At 42.8% G+C, this 15,255-nt stretch overlaps 1 protein-coding gene across 1 annotated transcript in view; it reads left to right on the top strand.

Moving 5' to 3' along the window:
• The window catches only part of FBP2 (fructose-bisphosphatase 2), a 29,562-nt gene that overhangs the window by 5,445 nt on the left and 8,862 nt on the right, over nucleotides 1–15,255 (top strand). The window contains exons 3-4 of the mRNA XM_086685150.1: nucleotides 1,666–1,758; nucleotides 13,429–13,569. Coding sequence (XP_086541276.1) covers nucleotides 1,666–1,758; nucleotides 13,429–13,569 — 234 coding nt within the window. The remainder of the gene's footprint in view (nucleotides 1–1,665; nucleotides 1,759–13,428; nucleotides 13,570–15,255) is intronic.

Raw genomic sequence — 15,255 nt, 5'->3', positions numbered from 1 at the left:
GGGGCTCTGGTTTCATCAGAGATTTCTTCATTCCTGACAAACTGTTAGCCAATATAGAAAAGAAACCGTAAAGATCGTGCTCTCTTGCCTTAATACAATGGCAAACTTGGTTAGTGCAGGGCATGACCAGGCAGGGTCTGTAGCTACTCTGGTTTCACAAAAACAGTTCATTAAAGTCAGAGGTTTGCTAGTGGCCAAAAATTCAACCCATGTCCAGCTGTGATACAAAGTAAATACTGGGACTGGGCCTTGTTTTATATATTGGGTGTTGGAGACCATTTCTTCATAATTAGCTGAGAGGATGAAAAAGGTAAAAGCAAATGTATGAAACATCTACCTTATACCAGGGACTGTGCAAAGCACTTTACTCTTGTTGTCTCACACAATTTAAGCTAAATCATACCTATTATTTTCAACTTTCAGTTCCCACTGTTACATGCCTCTCAATCATCTCTCCTATCTAATCTATTGTTTTCTTCCCCATTTGGCCTGATCTATACAGGTCTTAGTGCTGGTTCTTGAATATTCTATGCCTACTTCCACACCAGTTCTTTGAACATTTTCCAGCATATGCTAGATGTTCAAAAGATATCTGTTGAATGAATGCATGAATGATTGAATGGGTTCAGTTGAATTATCCACAGGGAGAATGGGAAATTTCCAAACTTATGGATTATCCCATTTTTTAGCCCATCTCCACCTCCAGTGAGAGAGGGAAAAAAAAAAAAAAAAAACAGCTTAAGCTAGGGCATTAAGTCACCAGAAAGTCAGGGAAAAGTAATTTTAGTGGTGGGAGAAATGACTTCCATCTTACTTGATGTTATATTACCAGTATTTAATTAGCCTAAGTAGCCAGGAAACTCTGGTCCCCATCACTACAGCTCTCCCAGAACCTTGCACATAGGAGGTCTGTAAAAGGTATCTGATGATTTCTTCCCGTGGAATGTTGGCTGGAGCAGCCTGTGAGAGCGGTGTGTGTGGGCTGGAAAGATCCAGATCTGTCTTCTGGCCTTCACACAGGACAGGTGGGTTGGATGCAGCAAAACCTGGGACAGTATTTTTATTCTCCTGATGTATGTATACATGCCAGCTTTCTTAATAAGACAGATCCAGAGGCCCTGGGACATTGTTCTGAGATTTTCTGAAGTCTTTTGGCAAAATTGCTCCCCAGTGAGAAAAGCCTGTCTGCATAGAGGTTCAGAAAGAATCATGAATAAATCCATAACTGACTTTACTGACTTTACTGTGGATATGGGTAGAGCTCGCTCAGGTTTATCTTCGGCTCCTCTACCTCTTCCCGGCCAGGTGCCAGTTTCAGACATGGTTTCCTCTCACACCCTCCACTGCTATGAGGCCCCCATGGGCCCACCCTGGAGGGAAGGGCAGAGCCAGAGGAGGCACGGAGGTGGATGGGATTTCCATCGCCCCATGTGGGCATTGACTCATCTGTCTATGGGCACATTGGCCCCGAGCTCAGGATTCATAGATGCTGAATCCCTCCTTAAGGGATACTTTGCCCTCCTTAAGTAATTGCAGTTTTTGGTAAGGATATCCCTTTGCTCTGGGTCACTTTTGATGTAGTGGTACCGACCATGCACTGCCACTTCACAGAGTGTATTGGTTGGAAGGGCACCAATCAGGTGGTTCTTCTCTCTGTGCATTTAGGGGAAGTACGTGGTCTGCTTTGACCCACTGGATGGATCTTCTAACATCGACTGCCTGGCCTCCATTGGAACCATCTTTGCCATCTACAGAAAGGTGAGTCTGATCTTTAATGCCTTTTCCCTCTTGGTGGCTTCTGGAAGGTTCCTGGCCTGGGAGCCACAAGTTTGGAGTTCTAGCCTCTATCTTCCCACTGACCAGACCCACCATTGTAAGCAAACCATAACTCACTCTGGCCTCGGGCTCCTCATTGGAAGAGCTGATATGGTAATTTTCCATCTGCCTTCTTCACTGCATGGGTGGGAAGGTAAAATAAGAGGACAGATGAGTCTTGGTTTTAAGAAAATGGGAGTGACACAAATATCAGATAGAGTATTAGGTTCCAGGTGGCATTTGAGGACTCCTCTGTTTCTTCTTTATGTTTCTCAAATCTTATTGCATTAGTTTTCTATTGCTGCTGTAACAATTAACCACACATTTGGAGGCTTAAAATAACCCCCATTTAGTATCTACCATTCTGTAGGTCAGAAGTCTGAAAGGCATGACTGAGTTCTCTGCTCAGGGTCTCATAAGGCCAAAATCTGGGTGTCAGCCAGCCTGGCTTCCTATCGAAAGGCTGGGGGGTGGGGAATTAGCTTCCAGGCTCTTTTAGGTTGTTGGCAGAATTCAGTTCCATTCTGTTGCAGGATGGAGGTCCTTGGGTTTTTTTTGTTGTTGTTTTTTTTTTTTTCTGGCCGGTACTGGGGTCATTCTCAGCTTCTAGAGGCTTCCTATATTCCCAGGCTTGTGCTTCCTTTCTCCTCCAAGGCAGCGAAGGCAGGCCAAGTCTTGTTCAGGCTTCTAATCTCTCTGATATCCCCACTTTGCCTTGTCTCCCCTGCCCTCAGCCACAGAAAGTTCTCTGCTTTTAAGGGCTCATTTGATTAGATTGGGCCCATCTGGAAAATCCACAATGATACCTCTCTATTTTAAATTAGTGACCCTAATTGCATCTGCAAAGTCCCTTGTGCCATGTAATGCAACCTAGTCACAGACTCTGGGCATTAGGACCTGTTTGGGGCCATTTCGCGTATACACCACATACCTGCCAACAGAGGATTTTATGGGTGGGTTTGCGACCACCCAGTATTACCAGAAACTTCATGTCACACAACATAGTCCACAGTATATCTCAGTTTGAGATCAGTCCTCACTCTAATCAGAATGGCTGGGCCTTTTCCCCAGGGGGGCTGTCAGGCCGAAGGGACACTACAGGCTCTGGATGGTCTTAAGGATTATTCGGTTGGGTAATCTGCCCTCTGGGCTGGTCTTAGAGGCCCATACCTCTGGCTCCACAGCACACATTCTTTCCACTAAACTATGATCAAACACACACAGGCATCACTGATTTCTATGCTACCAATTTGGCACTAATCATGTAATGTGTATGTAATTAACTTTCTATGAGTGGTTTCCTTCATGCTCTTAGATTATAAATGTGGGGGAGGATTGGGTACATCCCATGTCACCCAGTGTGTTGTCTGTAGATATTGATATTGCAAGATTATTTGTGCTTGGCTGATGGTTGTCCAAAGAAAGAGGCCAGAATTTGATTTTCAGGGGCAAAAGCTTAGCAGAAACCTAACCTTAGCAGAATATGTGAATTAGCCTAAGCTTTCTTTCTGTGAAGAAAATCAAGGAGCAGGATGGGGGCTCTGTTACGTCTGTTTTGGAGAACCAAATGTAAGCCAAGCCAGCCCAGGCTAGAGGAATACTCTGAGAATGTTTCCCAATTGGTGTTTCTCTCTCTCTCTCTCTCTTTCTTTTTTTCTTGTGAAGAGAGAAAAGGAGAATTTTGCTGAGGGAGCAGGAGAGAATGACCCAAGACACTTTCTCTGGTGTTTGAGAAAGTGAAAGACTAATATGATGTTTGAAGGTTAAGCCAAAATGAGATAGGTGTATAAAGGAATGTTACTTCTCTTTTTGAAGTAAAGCTTGGAAATAAAAATAAAGAGATAGGTGGTATGATCTTTATGAGATTCTGAAAAAAGACACCAGTTGTATCTTTGAGGTGGCTTTCAACATTGGCTTTTTCATTGTGGCCAATACTGTTGACTGCTGAGCACGAGTCAGGAACTCTTCTGCCCACCTACAAGCACAGTGCTCCTGGGTCACTCATCACCTCAGCCCATGAAGCAGGTGCACACACTGCTACCAATTTTATTTTTTTTTTTTTACTGGGGAACAAATTGAAGCACAGAGAAGTTAAGTAACTCAACTAAAATCACCAGTTGGTACGTGAAGGACAAGAATTCAAACAGGCTCTCCAACTCTGCCATCATGGCTCTTAATAGCTCCTTGCCCCCACTCCCAATTTTACTGAGATCTAATTGATGTATAGCATTGTATTAGAATAGGTGAACAACATAATGATTTGATACATATATATATTATATATATATAGAAATGATAACCACAGTAAGTTTGGTGAACATCCATCACCATAGTTAAACAAAACTTTTGTCTGGTGATGAGAGCTTTTAAGATCTACTCTCATAGCAACTTTCAAGCATACAATCAGTATTGTTAACTATAGTCGCCACACTGTACATTACATCCTTAGGATTTATTCATCTATTAACTGGAAGTTTGTACCCTTTGACCACCTTCACTCATTTCCCCCTCACCCTTCCACCCCTGCTTCTGGCAACTACCAATATGTTTCTAGAAAAAAACATAGGACAATATCTTCCTGACTTTGGGGAAGGTAAATATTTCTTAAATAGGACACAGAAAGCACTAACCATGAAAAAAAAGGCTAATAAACTGTAGTTCATTAAGATTAAGAACTTTCATTCATCATAAGACAAGATAAGTGAAAAGACTGGCAGAAAAGATTTTCAATACATATTTCCAACAAGGAACGCCTATGCAGAATAAATCAAGGACTTCTACAAATCAATAAAAAAATACCATCAGTATAATCAAAGGGATGGGCAAAAGCTTGAATAAGCACTTCACTAAAGAGATATTTTCCACACAACTGGTTAATAAGCACAAGGAAGATGCTCGAAGTCGTTAGTCATCTGGGAAATGGATGTTAAACAATGAGACATCATTCATCCCCACAAGAATGGCTCAAATGAAAAATGTATACCAAGTGTTGATGAAGAAACTGGAATTGTACATTGTTTTTTTTTTTTGTTTTTTTTTTTAATTTTTTTTTTCAACGTTTTTTATTTATTTTTGGGACAGAGAGAGACAGAGCATGAACGGGGGAGGGGCAGAGAGAGAGGGAGACACAGAATCGGAAACAGGCTCCAGGCTCCGAGCCATCAGCCCAGAGCCCGACGCGGGGCTCGAACTCGCGGACCGTGAGATCGTGACCTGGCTGAAGTCGGACGCTTAACCGACTGCGCCACCCAGGCGCCCCTGGAATTGTACATTGTTGACGGCAGTAAAAAGTAATACAAATACTTTGGAAAAGTTGGCATGGCACCTGTGATGATAAACATGTAGTAATACAATGTGGCCCAGCAAGTCTACTGCTGGTACGCACCCAGGATAAGCGAGCACTTGTGACTGCCCAAAGACGTGCACAAATTATTCATAGTAGCCCCTAACTAGAAAACAAAGCCCAAGTGTGTATCAACATTAGAATGGATAAATAATTGTGATATATTCATATAACAGAAAACTACGTAGCAATGAAAAAGAACAAGAAGTTTCTGAATGCAAAGACATAGATAAAATTGCAAAGACGTAATGTTGTGAAACATAAGCAGATACAAAAGAACACATGCTTTGTAATTTCATTTACATGAAAACAGGCAAAGGTAATTATCCTTTTGATGTCCACATGATACCTTTGGAGGCTGTGATAATGACTGAAGAGGTACCCAGAGACTGCTAGGTTGTTGGAGATGTTCTGTAATTTTTTTTTTTAAATTAAAGTGTATTTATTTTGAAAGAGAGAGAGAGAGAGAGGGAGAGTGACAAGAGCAGGGGAGGGGCAGAGAGAGAGGAAGAGAGAGAATGCCAAGCAGGCTCTGTACTGTCAATGCAGAGCCCAATATAGGGCTCAAACCCACAAACTGTGAGATCATGACCTGAGCTGAAGTCAAGAGCCAGATGTGTAACCGACTGAGCCACCCAGGTGCCCTGGAAATATTCTGCAAGCTAATCTCAGTAGTTACATGAATATATACTACACGTATGTAAAAATTCATTGAACTGAACAATTCAGATTTGTGTGCTTTGCTATGTTTAAGTTATACCTCAACAAAAAGAAAAATAGTCTACCTTTCCATACCCTCTACCACCAACACATTGAGTCTTTGCAATTGTCACTAACTTTACTGGTAAGTTGCCATATGATGCATCCCTTCCTTTACCCGTGACAGATTTAGATATTTTATTGGGGTAGGAAGAAATAAAAAGACCCGAGAGGGGCACCTGGGTGGCTCAGTTGGTTGAGCATCTGACTTTGGCACAGGTCATGATCTCACAGTTCATGGGTTCGAGCCCCGCATCAGGCCCCCTGCCGTCAGCCTGTCAGTGCAGAGCCTGCTTTGGATCTTCTGTCCCCCTACCTCCCTGCCCTTCCCCCATTTGTGCTCTCTCTCTCAAAAAATAAATAAAACATTAAAAAAAAAACACCTAATAAAGATAACACCAAATCATTTGCAAACTATTCTGAGATTTTCTGAGAGAAGTGTCATGGCAATAGAGATTACTAATGTGAAGTAGATTTTTGAAGTCTCAGAACCAGAAAAAAATGAGCCTTTCTTTTTTCCATGCACTAAAGTAAATTACAGATGGTTTAATGGACTTGATGGAGAGATGGGAGATGAAACTGGAGCAAAAACAGAATAATATTTGTCTGGCTTTGTTTTGATGTAGGGGAAATTCTATCTAACCATAAAGACAAGAGAAGAAAATAATGTGGGCTGTAGTAAATAATTTCAATTACTAGAAAAACTGCACTGCAAAAGAAAAGGACACTGTAAATAAAATTAAAAAGCAGATGACAATTGAGGAAAATAGGTGTAACAAATATGTGGCATTAATATCTCTCATATGTAAAAAGGTATTACAATAAACAACAAGAATACAAACACCCTGAGAGAAAAATATGCAAAGATATGAAACAGGCAACTTACAAAATAAAAAATAAAAATGGACAAGAAGGCTATGAAGTTTACTTTGTTAACTATAAAAAATGGAGATTAAAACAAAAGAAATATCATTTTTTTTCAGTCACCAAATTGGCCAAGTTGAAAAGATAGTGCTCTTTTATGTTCATGAGGTTGAATTAAAGTGAATGCTTTTATCAATGATGGTAAAGCTATAAGTTAATGCAGTCTTTCTGAGGGGCAACTTTCAATATATATCAAAAGTCTTTCACCCAATAATTTCATTGTTTGGAATTTCTCTGGGGAAAATAATCATGGAAACATGTATTTGTTCACTAGACTGTTCATCTCAGAGTTGTTTTGATATTGAAAAAAAAAGGAGACATCTAAAGGATAAAAAGGGAATAATATAAACACCTCTACCTGCATAAATTGGACAAGTTAGATGAGCAATTCCTCAAAAAGCACACTCTGTAAAGAGGATGAGCGCACAAGCTACAGAATGAGAATTTGACAAAGGACTCAAAACTCAACAGTAAAAAACTCGAAACAATCCAATTAGAACATAAAACATAAAGAGACGTGTCACCAAACAAGTGAAAAGAAGTTCCTTGGCAAAGAAGCACATAAAAGATGTTCAACATCACTAGCCATTAGGGAAATGCAAAGTAAGACCATGATGAGTCATCACTACATACCTAATAGAACCCCTGAAATAGAAAACAGTGACAATACCAACTGCTACAAGGGCATGCATTGTTAGTGGAAATGTGAAGTGACACAGCCACTCAGGAAAAGTTTGGCAGTTTTTTGCATTTTTCCCAGAGAATTGAAGATTTATGTCCACACAAAAACCTGCACGTGATTGCTCATGGCAGCTTTATTTGGAATAGCCCACAGCTGAAAATAACCCAAACGTCCTACAACAGATGAATGGTTGAATAGTGATACATTCATACCATGGGGAACCACTCAGCAATAAGATGGAATAAACTATCAATACATGTAACAACTTTGATGGATCTCATGGGTTTCACGCTGAGTAAAAAATTTAAGAAGTTCACAAACTTTATGATCCCATTTATGTGATATTCTCTAAAAATCATACTTATAGAGCTGTTGAAAGATCAGTGGTCGCAGGGGTTAGGGATAGCAGGGAGGGGCGGAGTGTGGGAATGACCATAAAGGGGTAGCATGAGGGAGACTTCTGTGCCTGATGGTATAGTTCTGTGTCTTTATATGGTGTCTACACATGTGACAAGATGGCACAGAGTGGTACACAGACTTAATACCAATGCCAATTTCCTGGTTTTGATATTGTACTGTAGCAAAATATTTACAGTGCAACTATTGAAGGAAGTTGGATGAAAGGTACATGGGATCTCTGTACTATCTGTGCAACTTCCAGTGAATCTTTAATTATTTTAAAATAAAAGGTTAAAATTCAGGAAAATCTAAATTTATATAAGAGGTTGATGAAATTTGGGAATGCCTTGCAATTGCCTGTCCAGCATGCTCCTGAAAATGTATGTATGTATGCATATATATGCACTGTATTAACTTGCATGGGTGTTTGCATGTGTGAATCAACTGAATGCCATAACCATGTGCCAGATTGCACCTCATGGTGGGAAAACAGGCCTGAACAAGACAATTGGCACCTGCCACCATGCAGCTTGCAGTCTATTTAGGAAGGCAGACATTAAACAGCACTAATGAAGGTGTGTTGGGAGCTTCCCAGGAGAAGCACTAAGTACCTGGAAGACTAACCAAGAGGTCAGAGAAGGCCTCCATGGAAAGATGATGCTTCACCTGGGATGTGAAGGTTAACTATGAGTTCCTCAGGCAGAAGGTGTGAGGAGAAAAGATTGGGCCATGCTGGCTAGAAAGAAGGTCATATACAGATTCTTGGAGCTCAGATGCAGGGTGGTGGAATGTTCAAGAAGAGAAAAGAAGCTCGGTATTTTTTGCGGTGGGGGCCTGGGTGTGGGTGTAGGATGGTGTTGGACAAGGCTGGTCAACCAATGGGGGACAGATCATGGAAGACCTGGTAAAATTAGTTAAGAATATCAGACGTTGAGGCAGTGGGAAGTCAATAACGTGTTTTAAACGAGAAGTGACATGGATCAGAGTGGGGCAAGGGTGGAGTTGGGGGATCAGGAAGGAGGTAAAGGTCACTTGGGGCCAAGTGGTGATGGTAAGGATGGAGAGGAGGCCATGGAGTTGTGAAGAGTGGGTGCAAGGAGAGACTGGGCTCAGTGACTGAGTGGAGGGCATGGGGTAATGGCAAGGAGGGTGGTCAGGGAAAGGGAGGGGCAGGTGACCCTGAGGTTTCTACTGGGCAAATGACAGTGCCATTTGCTGAGACAGGAAGCAACGGCAGAAGAGCAGGGATTTTGGGGTTGAGATGGGGCAGACAAATTCCATCTTAGATGATACTGAGTTTGGGGTACCTGTGGGATACCTGACTAGGGATATCTGGTGGGCAGGTGACTCCGAGGCTGGGCTCTCAGGGGAGATGAAGATGGAGGACTGGGAGTGTGTGTAGGGCTTTGAACTTTGGTTGTGGGTGAGATTACCGAGCAGTGTGTAGACTAAGAAGAGCTTTATTAGTTAGGGCTCTGGTGTAAATGGCAGGAATGGCAGGAATGGCAGGAATGGATTAGGAAACTCCAAGGTAGGAATATGGCCGGCCTCAGGGAAAGCTAGGACCAGAAAAGAGTCTCTTATCTTGCCTTCCTGCCACGTGGCCAGTTCATTCCTTCTCTCTGTGAACCAAGTTTTCTCTGCTTCTTTGGCCAATGGCAGAAGAAAGGTGCCATCCCACAGCTCCCAAGTTGACATAAACCAGAGTGTTCTAGCCCCAAATCTGGATTTCTGGGTAGACTGTGATTGGGGCAGTTTGGGTCAGGCATCTACCCCAGACCTCATTAAATTTTTCTGTCTCACAGCAATTCAGAGTCTCCACATTGGATAGGGTGGCAGTTAAGAAAGTCCATTTTGCACTGCAGAGAACCAGGAGGAGTACCTGCATTAAGGGATTGGAAGAATAGGGGATGGCAAAAGCAAATGAGAAGGCACACCTAGAGAGTTCAAAAGAAGTCCATGAAAGGTTCCTGGACCCAGTTCCAACATGGGGATGCCATGGGGTCCCCACATAGCATCAAGCAATTCTCAGACACCAGCAGGTGTCCAAGAAATCAACTCGATTCTGACACTATCTATCCGGAGATAGCATCAGATTCCAGGGTTTAAGGGCTCAGTTCTACAAGGCAAGCCTGTACTTCTGACCAACATGCTATAGATTGAAAGTTCCAATGACTCTCCCCGCCGCCCCTGCCAGCAACTCAATTCAGATGCCAGTCGAGAGCCCAGGTTTTTCCTGTGCTTCTGACTGGTTACAAATCAGAGGTTCCCAAGACCCCTTCCTCAGGTTTGATTAATTTGCTAGAGCAGCCCACAGAACTCAGAGAAACATGTTGTTAGATCACCAGTTTATTATTAAAGGATATAACTCAGGAACAGCCAGATGGAAGAGATCCCTAGGGCAGGGTAAGCGGGAAAGGGTGCAGAACTTCCCTGTCCTCTCCAGGTACACCACTTTCCTTGTATCTCCAGATGTTTACCAATCCAGAAGTTCTTCAAACCTTGTCCTTTTTGGGTTTTATGGAGGCTTCATTACATAGGCATGGTTGATTAAATCACTGGCCATTGGCAATTGATTCAATCTCCATCTCCTCACCTCTCCAGGAGGTCAGAGGGTGAAGAAGAAAGGTCCAGCCTTCTAATCACGTGATCACATGGTTGATTCTCTGGGCAACCAGCCCTCCTCCTTAGGTGCTGTCCCAAAGTCACTCATCATCATGACAAAGACACCTTCATCACTCTCAACACTTAGGAAAGTCTGAGTGTTTTGGAAGTTGTGAGCCAGGTACTGTGGGCAAAAACCAAATATATAGGAGAAATGCATTTTGGTCATCTGAAGGAGCAAATACATATTTCTTATAAATCACAATATTGCAGTCCAGAAAAGAGGGAAGTGGACAGATGCTTAGAAGAGACCCATGTCTCTCACCTAAGAAGGTGACAGTAGTCAAGGGACCCAACATTGCCCAGGGGTAGGGTCAGGAGGACTGGACAGTGTGCTCCTGATAGAGTGGACAGCTGGTAGCCTGCGGTGGTAGCAGGAGAAGAAAGACAGCTACTGTAGACAGGCATTTCAGACTCCAGGATCTACATGAAGACAGAGATAGGGCAATGGCTAGAGGGAAGTTTTGGGATCTGGAATGTATTTTTTGTTATTTCTTAAATTTTTTTTTAACGTTTATTTATTTTTGAGACAGAGAGAGACAGAGCATGAACAGGGGAGGGTCACAGAGAGAGGGAGACACAGAATCTGAAACAGGCTCCAGGCTCTGAGCTGTCCGCACAGAGCCCGATGCAGGGCTTGAACCCATGGACCGTGAGATCATGACCTGAGCCAAAGTTGGACACTTAACTGACCAAGCCACCCAGGCGCCCCTTTTTTGTTATTTCTTTAGACCAGAGAGTTCTGCCTGTTATTAAAAGCTAGTGAAGCCAGGGGGAAGCAGTGGTTCTCCTCCAGCCATGGGGAAGAGGCCAGAGGGCCACGGAGAGGGTGCTACCCTGTGCAGGGGCTACAGGATCACAGCTCAAAGATAGAACAGCCTCTGGTCAGGGAAAAATCAGTGGGAAGGAACCCTAGTTTCATACACAGAAAATGTGGTCCTTCTGATGGCCGAATGGAGGTGTTTTAGGAGCATCAATGGTGAAGACTAAAAGTTTTAATTAAAAACCTTTCAATTTTCTGAAAAGTCTTTAGAGCTCATTCTTTAAAGCTGTGGTTCCCAAACTAGCATGTTTCAGAATCACCTGGAAGCTTGACTCTGGAGGCCCAGAGTTTCTGATTCTGTGGGCCTAGCCAGATTGGGGGAGGAGGGGGGACAAATATTTGCTCTCCTAACAAGATCCTTGGGGATACTGATGCTGCTGTTCCACTTTGAGAATCTGCTCTGGGGTCTGGTTCTCAGAATCTGTATGTGACCAGTAAATCTGGAAGTAAGGCCAATTTATTGAATATGTGTCCAAGTCAGATGGAAATGTAATTATTTGCAAAAAAAAAAAAAGTTATTTGAAAGAATGTAAGATGGGAAAAGGAAAAATTATTAAAAGGAACATGCCAGTTTTTTTTTTAATTTTTTTAAAATTATTTATTTATTTATTTATTTATTTATTTATTTATTTTTAAATTTTTTTTTTCAACGTTTTTTATTTTATTTTTTGGGACAGAGAAAGACAGAGCATGAACGGGGGAGGGGCAGAGAGAGAGGGAGACACAGAATCGGAAACCGGCTCCAGGCTCTGAGCCATCAGCCCAGAGCCTGACGCGGGACTCGAACTCACGGACCGTGAGATCGTGACCTGGCTGAAGTCGGACGCTTAACCGACTGCACCACCCAGGCGCCCCAACATGCCAGTTTTAAAGAAGGGTAAGGTTTGGTAATTATAATCAAGTTGTTAGGATATTGTTTGTAAAGGTCAGACTAGCCCCATGTTCTGTGACAGTGTTGAAGGATGAAGGATGCTGGCTTAGCATTGGGAGATGTGGGTCTGTCCCAGCTTTATCACTCACTGGTTTCAAGATGTTGTGTGGGTACCTCTCTTGACCTCCATCTCTTCTCTTTTATTTTATTTTTAAGAAATTTTTTAAATGTTTATTTTTGAGAGAGAGAGAGAGAGAGAGAGAGAGAGAGAGAGAGAGAATCTGAAGCAGGCTCCAGGCAATGAGCTGTCAGCACAGAGCCCAATGCAGGGCCTAAACTTACCAACCATGAGATCATGACCTGAGCTGAAGTTGGACACTTAACCGACTGAGCCACCCAGATGCCCCACCAAACTCATAAGTTTTGATAAACTTGCCTTTTAGAGCATAAGGACGTGGGGAGGGAAGGAACCTTTGAGAGGTATGGGGGAAACTGGGTTATGAAATAGAGTCTCAGCTGCAGCTCTGTCCCTCCATCAAGAATATTTGTTGCTTCTTCCTTGGCATCCCCACCTGTCCTGTCTCTGAATTCTCACTCACACCTGCATTGCTGCCATGGCAAAGGGGGAGGCTTCCTGAAGAAAATGTTCCGAACTATAGACGTGGGCTCATTGTGTGTGGGGATGGAGGTGGGGGGCAGGCAAGGACTAGGCCTTCAAGGTACAGCACATGGAACAGGGAAGAGCCCTGGGCCAGGCTGCCTGGGTTTGGCTCCACCTCTGAGGCTTCTTGATGTCGGGTGAGTTATCCAAACATTTAGATTCTGAGTGCTTCATTTACACAATGGAGTTGATAAAGATTTTTCCCTCTTGCTTATGACTATGAAGAGAGGCTGTGGTTTTAGCATCTTGAGTGATTTCTTGGCAGGATGCAGACGAATGTGTTCAGAAACCAGGGAGAAGTCCAAGAATGGCCTTTGCAAAATGACTCAGGTAGAACCGTTCATTAATATGGCAGCTCATTCCCTCCAGGTGCATGTGCTTCAGCTCAAAATGCTGAGAACTGCACTTCCTTCAGTGCCAGCGGCCTCTGGCAAAGGGTTCTGTCCAGAGACAATAACACACCATGTTCCTCTTTTCTCTTCCGCAGACCTCAGACGACGAGCCTTCTGAAAAGGATGCTTTGCAGCCAGGCCGAAATATTGTGGCTGCGGGCTATGCCCTCTATGGCAGTGCAACCCTCGTGGCTCTTTCCACTGGGCAGGGAGTAGATCTCTTCATGCTTGACCCTGTATGTACCAATATGGCAGCATCAGTACTTAGGACTCCATGTGCCTCTGTGCTTTAATTCCAGTCCCCTGGGATAATTTTCTGGTCATTCTTAATACTTGCTTTTTGGGGCCAGAGTCTAGTTGGTGAGCCAACACCAACATCAAAAAACGTTAAAGACTTTTGTGTAATGGAGGGCATTTGAAGGGTTCTTAGGGGTCTGTCCTATCAACCCAGACCCTGTCCTTAAGGAGTTTCTAATCTAAAAATGTGTTAAACCTTTTTGGCTTATGGGAATACAATGATTTAAAAAATCATAATGTTGCCAATGTCTAGATAGTAACATGGACTTTTTAGAGCAGCACCATCCAGTAGAACTTTCTGTGACCATGGATATGTTCTATAATCTGTGCTGTCCAATTTGGTAGCCACTGGCCCCATGTGGCTATTGAATACTTGTAACGTGCTTAGTGTGATTAAGAAACTGGGTTTTAAATTTTATTTTATTTTAACTAACTTAAGTGACTACCCTATCGGACAGCTGGGTTTGTAGGACTGCCTCTAACATACATGTTCTTCCCAATTAAGTAAAGGATGTTACTGCATTAATGGTAAAGCTCAAAACGCAAGCTGAAATGGGCAGGTCTTGAGGACCAGGAAGCAGGAGTCACAGGAATGGGCTTGCAGCTTGGCCAGTCTGTTTTGGACACTACCTCTGATTCTGTGTCTCTCACTCCAGGTTCACTTGCCAGGGAGGAGAATTTAATTTGCCAAGATAAGTCAAATGCATGAACTGAGCTAGAGGAGGCTCAGTCTAGTCTTCCTAGACTGGCATCCACTGAGGAGAGTTAGTTCTTCAAAGGGAGTCAGGCTGCTTTTAGGAAGTATTACTCCACACTGGGCTGTTCCAAAGCAACAAATGTCCACAGCAAGTTATTAAATTTCATGAACTAAAAACCACCAAGAACTTTCCTCTAATAAAAAGAAGTTGGGTTTACTGAACAAGAGAGGATGTGTTCTAGAGGAACAGTAGAGTGTCGTGGTAGGAGGGAGTTGGGATGGACTTAACTATATAGCAAGTGGGCTTTTGCTTGATCTCAGGAGGATTCAAGAAAGAGAGGGTTAGTTCTGGTTTGGGAGTTGTCTAGAAGTGGGCACAATTAATGATTGTATATCAATAATTTTTATCTAGGAGGTGGGAAGATTAAAGTGAGGGTAGAGATTCATTGGGAAAGAAGCAGTCATCACATACAGAAGAAAGGGATGCTTAGTTACTTTTGTGGCTGTTGAGTATTCTTATCATTGTCTTATTTCAGACATGGTCAACATGGTCTTGCCTCTTTATACTCTTGGAAGGTAAATTCCTTCTAATCTAGCTGCCAGCTGTGAGCTGTCATCGTGGGGGATTTTCACTTTCTTAGTCTTTGAAGTTCATTAAAGCTGATTACATTTCCAAGCCTGGTTTTCCTCTTAGTGACTTAGAGAGATACCTAGCCTTTCAAAGTGGTACCTGAAACCACCTAATCACATCCATAAGTACTCAGATAAACAGGTACCTGAGGGATGTCCTTATAATACCAGCACTCAGATAAAGGGGTACACCAGGGGTATCCCGCAGAGCAACCACAGTGGGGGCACTGCCACATTTTTATTAATGATTCTGAAGATTTTAAAATTTTTTATCCATTTTACTCCTTATGCCAAGTGA

The sequence above is a fragment of the Puma concolor genome, chromosome D4 (assembly GCF_028749965.1).
Source record: "Puma concolor isolate L17-30 chromosome D4, mPumCon1.1.hap2, whole genome shotgun sequence".
In the NCBI taxonomy this organism is placed as follows: Eukaryota; Metazoa; Chordata; class Mammalia; order Carnivora; family Felidae; genus Puma; species Puma concolor.
This window is presented reverse-complemented; position numbering and strand designations above follow the sequence as displayed.